Raw genomic sequence first — 7,336 nt, forward strand, 5'->3', positions numbered from 1 at the left:
GTTTTGTTAAGATGCTCTGCGTGGCTTTTTCTGTATGTATGACTAGTTGTGATCTGATTTTATGCATGAAGACAATAAAATAAAGTGAGTCAAGAAGATACTGAGATAAACAGATGAACAATGTTTATAAACCATGAGAGTCTCCTAAATTTGATAACCATCAGTTCTAGCCAATATGTCTCGTGGTGCTTAAGGAAGAAGAAATCAATATTACAGAAGCTTTTACAGAAAATTTATGAGCACGCTTTGTTCAGGAGCAATCCATGAAGACCAAAGCACAGCTAGCACTAGGTGCTTATAGAAGGGCTTAAAGACAAGTCCCTTGCTGAATTCACAAATTTTTTAAGGGCATTAAATTAGGAAATATGGAAACGGGCTTTAATTTTGTTGTTGTTGTTGTTTTAGTTTAGCAGGGTATTTGCAGAAGGAGAAAGTGCTGTAATAAATCACGAAACTTCTTTGAATACTGTGGCTGAATAGACAATAACAGAGTAACCTAGTCTCTGCCAGAGTTATGAAGCATACCTGCTAGGGTTTGTATTTCATGGGATAAGTGGATTAGTATGAACTGGTTCTCTAGTAGGACTTTCCTCCCATAACAAAATCCTTAAGATAGAATTTCAATGTATTTAGGTACTGCTTTCCAATTAAGACAAGGTTGTAGCGTACATTGGCATTGCCATGCCAAAGCCAGGATATTCTTTTGATGAGCACAGAAGCCATTTTCTAACTACAACGCTGCATATTCTCATGTACCCTGATGCTTTGATCCGGGTTTAGCATATTTGCTGCTAACACTGGTAAAGAAACATTGGCACGCCACTTGCTGGAGAGCAGACCAGGCGTGCGGACCCTGCGCTTGGTCCCAGCACACAGCCGCTGGCTCTTGGAGGAGTTGTGAACTTGCCCCTGCTGTGGCCACAGAGGACCCAGGCATGGTCCTACTCACGGCTGTGAATCAAAACTGGGGAATGTAAAGAAGAGATGAGTGGTTGGTGGGAAGTTACAGGGTGTTAAGACATGCCCTCCGAGAGCTCGATTCCTGCTGAAGGATTCATGTGGCTGCATGTGTGGCACACTTCTCTCCCTCTCTCTCTGTAGTGAGAGTTACTTCTTATTTGTACTGTAAAAGCTTAGTTAAAAGCACCAGAATCAGGGGAATATTTAGTTGAAGAGATCATCTCCTAAGTCTCACCTATGTTGCACCTTTTTGCCATACTGCCCCACGATGTTTCCCTCATGCTTATCTTAATTTTGTGCTGGTAGCACACAGGAGCATAAAATGCCAAAATAACACAAGAGAGCTGGGTCTGGAGGATCCTTGTAATGCTCCAGCCTGGGAGCCTTGATCTGTTTCTCTGGGTAAGATTAAAGTAAGCATTTCTGAAGGAGGGAATAGATGAGGCTTTGGATGCATGATGGGTTTACGGAGTTCAAAATTCTGTTCCAAACTGATTTCTTATTCTTGATTACTAAATAGCATCAGTGGTTTCAAGTTGCAGCTAAGACAAAAAGGGCTGGTTGTTAACCTAGTGTGTTGCCCAGTTGAAAAGTTAAAAAGCGCCTCTCATTAAATTATTTGTATTTCACTGTGGTTTGCAATACTGAGTGATAGAAGTGAAATTTGCATCTGGACGTCCGAAACGCTGGAAGTTTTTGTAGTTTTTGTTTCCCCTTTGCTTTGCTTTGTTTTTGTTTTTTTTTGGGGGGTGGGGGGGGGGAGGAGGCTTGTGTAAGATTTCATCTGTGATTGTGGGCATCAGTATGGCTTTGTTAGCACTGTCTGCTTCTCCAGGATAGCTCCTTGCACACTCTGCTGTGCGGGTCACAGGTTTCACGTTTTCTCCTGTACCTCCCAGAGGCCTCTCTGCAGTGATGCTGAGAACTTGCTGGTCCCATCTCGTATCGCAGAGGAAGGAGGTATTGGACTGAAAACCAACAGCAAAACCACATGTAAAAATGTATCTCTGCTCATTGGCAGTAATTTTGTGCCCTCAGGCAAGGTGACGGTGGCATGCCCTTGCACCAGCAGTTAGCTAGACAAGATCAATACATACAAGAGGAAGAAACAGATACATAACAGATCAGAAATACGTAACAAATCAGAAAGAGCATGTATTTACAAGTCCTGATGGTGTGTTGTGTTAGTGATCTCTCTGGATGCCAGCATATGATAATGGGCAGCTTCTCATTGTACAGCAGAGGTACAGTAATGCTATTACCGGTCTCCAGAGAGAGGCAGGATGGCTCGTAACACATGGCGTTACCAATTAGGTGAAAGTAAAGCAAAGGATCTCCATGCGTTGTTTAAAAACATACTTGGGCTCTCTGTGTACCTTGTTTCAGGTTCAAAGCTGTGCTTTCCCAGAAATCAAACTCCCTGGGACTTGACCTTTCTGCAGGGTTGTTTACCAAACGGCTTGTGATTTCTGTGTTGTTGCTTTGCTGTTTCCCTGCTGCGGCTGGAAGCGAGCGCTGCAGCGTCTCCACCTTAGCCTAGGATTCTGGTGCCAGACTGCATGAGGGCATTGGTCACAAGCTAGCAATTTAGACATTAATACTCTTTCAGCAATAAAAACCATTACTTTGATCTCCCCCAGGGAACTATCCAGTCCTTGTGCATGCACACTCTTTTCTTCTAATCTCGGTGGTAGCAGTTTTTTTTGCTAAGGCACTTTGTTTTAGTGAATCATACATATCAAAGCATATTTTCCTCATCCCTGTTCTCTCAATCCTGTTGTTTGTGTTTCCTTCTTGTTTCTCTCATTAAAACGTCTCTACTTCACTCTCATTTTCTGCTAAGTATTTGAAAAATTAACAACTGTAGGCGCAGAAGGAATTTCTGCCAGTGTGAACTGTATTGGTAAGTGTTTGACATGGCTTGCTGAGTAGGGACGGGGGGGCAATGGGGAGCGACTTCATTCATCAGCAGCTTTCCAGCACTTGCTTTGCTTCCTGTTTGCAGGCAGAGCTTTCAGGCAGCCGGTCCAGCATTTCTCTAATCTCTAAATGCACGTCTTCCAAATGTGTTCCACAGGTGCCAACAAAAAAGCTGAAGAAATATGAGAAAGAGTACCAAACAATGCGAGAGAGTCAGCTGCAACAGGAAGATCCCATGGACAGATACAAGGTACGGGAGATGCTGTACGGGAACTTGGTTCGTTGGCTACATTCTGTGGGAAGTGATCCAGTTTTAGCAGTTAAGCAGAGGTACATGTACCACGCTCACCTCTCTAGGATATGCTGATGCAGATTTTAGGGAATTAAAATGGCAGGTGAAACTCATCCCCTTTCTTGAAAGAGCACTTTGAACGCTTGGACTTAGTGTTTTACAGGAGTATTTGAATCACAATTTGTTACTCTCAAGACATCTTCAAATAGCCACATATAATATTTTTCTTCTTTCAGTTTATATGTTTGTAGGTAACTCTCCTGCTGTTGCACTTTTACGGGAGATCTTCATGAGACGCAGAAACAAAGGGTGATTCTCAGCTACAGACACAAAAAGGAGAAAATACACATTGTTCTAGCACAAGCTGTGTGCAGTAACATCCACAGAGACTTTTGGAAGATGAACTCTTCCTTGACTGATATGATCCTTGTTTTTCATCTGTTTGCAGGAAATGTTAGTAATTTTTTTTTGCTAATATGATGGCTAGTACAGTGGGATCCTGAGCTTGCCTGGAGTCCTAATGTACTACTGCAGTAGAATTCATAGTAATAAATATCCTGCTTTAGATCAGCAGAGGAATAGAGCTTCAGTTATTCATATGATAACTTGATAGTTCACCAAAAAAATAATAGTTTTTAAATTTTGGATCAGTATTGCTTATCATTCTGGTGTATTTATTTTATTGTTACTGCTACATTCTGTTGCCATAGATTTTTGTGTGATGGAGGTTCTGCCTCTATGTTTACACTTTACATAGAGTTCAGGATTCATTTATTACTTGCTTATTTTAAAAAGAGGTTAGATTTCCTTAGGTGAAGCTGCCAGAATTGAAGCACTTTACTGCATATTGCCCAGTTTTGCTGGGAATTGATGTTGCTTACACACACCTGTATTGTTATCCTGCTGTTCTTCATTGTGCCTTATTATGTGAAGTGACAATGCTGTTGGTATAGAGAATGCCTGGAATGTGGAGTAGTAAATAATAGGGCGTGCAAAGGTTTACACAGTATGTGAACGTAAGGAAAGTACACCATGTTCAGAAAACCACAGTGTGAAAACCTGTGGCAAAAGACTATGCCGTGCTTCATAAATAGGATGAGATAGAGTTGCAGTTACAGAGAAAGTAAAACTGACTTTTTTAATTTTTATTTTTTTAAAGTATTTACCTGTGAACATCAATGTTTTAAATATAGTTTTTTATGTTAAGGAGTGTACGTTTTATGGTTCATGAGGACCGGGACTGCTGTAGCAGCCAAGAGTTGTTAACCAGAAAATTTCTATTAAAAAAATAAATAAATAAAAATTAAGTGGTTCACTCATGCTACTGTGGAATTAAAATAATGCTTAAAACAGAAAGAAGGCTTCTTTAAAGCTCTGGAGGAGCACCTTAACTAGTTAATCTTGGGAAACTGGTGGTGAAGAATATATCCTCGTTTGCAGTTGGGGGATAATTAAAAAGTGGCTCTTTGGCCCCTGCGTGTGTGAGTCACTGTCACAGTCAAGATCACAGCCCAAGTTTGGGCTTGTACTTTTGTAACTCACTGGATTGGTTCTGCTCTTCTTACTGATGCTGTGATTAGAGAGAGGCTCCATAACTGGTTAGCTTCACATTAAATGCACAGTTTGGACTCATTTTTCAGCTGACGGATGTCATGGAGAAATGCTTGTAAGTGTTCTCTGCTTCTTGTCTTGCTTGATTTTATTTGTGTCAGGCTGAGATTGGTGGGAATGGACATTTCCATAGTGTTTCCTAGTGGGCAGAAAGTAAAAAGTCAGCTTCACTTGTCCCTTAAAAGATCATACAGCAGCCCATATGCTTACAAATGCATTTTGTTTTGGCAGCGTCAGTGCTAGACGCTGTCCAGCTGGGCTTGGTTTGGGAAATAACTGAGTCTCCACTGCTTTGAAGAGCTGGTATTGCCTCTGAGCACAGCATTGCTGCTAGCTCCCTCTGGCCTTGCATGCTCTCTGCCTGGGCTGTGCCCCCAAGGCCCACGTTGTTACACTTTTTACAGCTTCTCTTCCAGAAAAAAATGTTATTTTAATTTACTACCCAGGAAGGAGGTGTTCCTTAGATGCATGGAGATCCACGCCGAACACTCCTCTTCTAGGTCGAGGAGGAAACATGCTTGCAGTTTGTTGACAGTTTTTAGTTATAGCTTTTACAGATTTGTTGTTTGCAGCGTATCACAGTTCTTGTTGCCAAAAGAGATTTGTTGGGACTATAGAGGTGTACCACAGCAATGGGGGTGTGTTGGCACTTCGGAATTGCAGCAAGGAAGGACGTCTCCCTGTGAAATGACCTTCTGGGCTGAGGAGCCCCAGGAAAAATGCCCTGTGTCTGAGGGCTGAGGGCAGCAGGGGTGTATCCAGCCAGCTGGCAGCTGCTGCTCCAAAGCCACCAACCTGAGTGCTCCGTAAGCTCCAGAAGAGGGCTGGTTTTGTGAAGCCAGGCCTGCCGTTCACCCGTCATGTTTTCTTGAGAGGTTGAGTTCATGTGCTACAGTAAGATGTGTTACATGCCACAGGAGTTCCTGCGCAGCTCCTGTTTCACATGTTGATTGCAGTAGACTTGATTTACCAAAAGAACAGTATTAAAGAGAGCAATAAGGTTTGGTGTTTTTCTCCTGTATTTACAAGTATTATGTAGGAAAAGTGTTTTGTTTTTTTGTGTTTTTCTTTTTTTTGGATGTTTTCACAGTCAACTAATTTTATCTTCTATTACATATAACAAGTTATCACTCATATTTTTGTCAGATTTTAAAAGGGTGTAAAAGTAAACAAGTTCTAAACTCCTGTTTGCCACCAGTTTTCATGATTTTTAGTTAAAATAAATTAAAAATTGCCTATAGAAGTCAATAAAAAAGTGACCTGTATGTGCAGAAAAAACAGCAATATGATTCAGATTGATATTTTTCTATATTTTTTTTTTCCGTGTTTGAGAACAGAACATCTCATGTAACAGGGTTGTGGTTGATTTGATAAGAAACTGCTGAAGTTGGATCTAGGAATCTTTGAGTTTAAATAAAAAGGATATGTTCATGCAAAGTTGGCTGGAGTTTTCCAGTCAGACCCTGCCTGTGCCCAGGGTTCTGTTCTGAAGGTAGGAATGCATTTTCATCTGTGGACTTTGTTGCGTGACAGAGATGTTGTCTGTCTGAATAAAGGTAATTTGGAGATAACAGCCTTTTGTGTCTTTGAAGTGGAAGCAAAAACTAATACACTGGTCATTTTTATTCAGAGTCCTGGTAACTGCCATGAGGAAAAATGTAAGGTAACTACTGATGTAGATTTTTTGTTTGTTTGTGGTTTTAAGAAAAAGGAAAGGGAAAAAAAAAAAAAAAAAAGTGCTATGGCACTTCTGGGAATATTTTTTGAGTCAACAAGCAAAAAACACAAACTACCTCCGGGTGCCTGAGTTTTGCTTCCCATGAAAGGTTTTCCTGGACAGTTTGCTGTAAAAGCCTTTTGGCTTTCTAGGTGGCGCTTTACAGGATTTTCCTTCAGAGCTGCCTTCACAAGCCAGAGCTCTTTCCAATGGGCTTACAAAGACCTCAGTTTGCTTGCATCTAGGAAAGTGAATTTTAATTCATGCTGTCATTCTGCCACTGAGGACCTGTTCTTGCCCAAAGATCTGTGGTTTGGGTGTTTGTTCATCAGCAAATGTGACACTGAATTGCTTAACAAGGTTTGTGACTCATTACACCCAGCTTGAGTAGCAGCATAGAGAGAATACCTCATCATCACTAGTCATGTCTGGTATCGCTCCTTCATGCTGGCTGGATGGGAGCAAAGGGTGGAGTCTAAGCCTTTCGGTCTTCCTGGGCTGAGGCTTGCCTGCTGCTCTCAAGTTTGTCTTCTTTCTGTCAAGTACGTAATGGAAGTTGGAGAATATCCTCTTTAAAAATAGGAACCAAAAACCCACTGAAGATTTGGCTATTTTATTTTATTTTGGCTACTTTTGTTGGTATTAAAAATTATTTTATATCCTGTTTTCACTGTCTTTACACCAATGGTTGAAAGCAGTATTTGGTCTGTGACTTTACTGGAGGTAAGTTTTTTTTGTGTTTGTCCGTACCAGCGGTGTTTGTCCCTTTTGGAAATGCAGTATCCTCCTTTTAAAAGAGTTCACCAGATGCCTTTTGTAACAGGAAAGAGGAATTT

General features: G+C 41.1%; 1 protein-coding gene across 16 annotated transcripts in view; it reads left to right on the forward strand.

Moving 5' to 3' along the window:
* Nucleotides 1-7,336, forward strand: part of RABGAP1L (RAB GTPase activating protein 1 like) — a 255,581-nt gene that overhangs the window by 235,406 nt on the left and 12,839 nt on the right. For 13 of the 16 annotated variants that reach the window (XM_068690408.1, XM_068690406.1, XM_068690409.1 and 10 more), the window contains one exon: nt 3,038-3,130. In XM_068690408.1, the coding sequence (XP_068546509.1) occupies nt 3,038-3,130 (93 nt within the window). Of the gene's footprint in view, nt 1-3,037; nt 3,131-3,408; nt 7,224-7,336 lie in introns of those variants that run through there. The other 3 variants (XM_068690414.1, XM_068690420.1, XM_068690419.1) reach the window with 2 other exon arrangements.

Source organism: Anas acuta, chromosome 8 (assembly GCF_963932015.1).
Source record: "Anas acuta chromosome 8, bAnaAcu1.1, whole genome shotgun sequence".
NCBI lineage: Eukaryota > Metazoa > Chordata > Aves > Anseriformes > Anatidae > Anas > Anas acuta.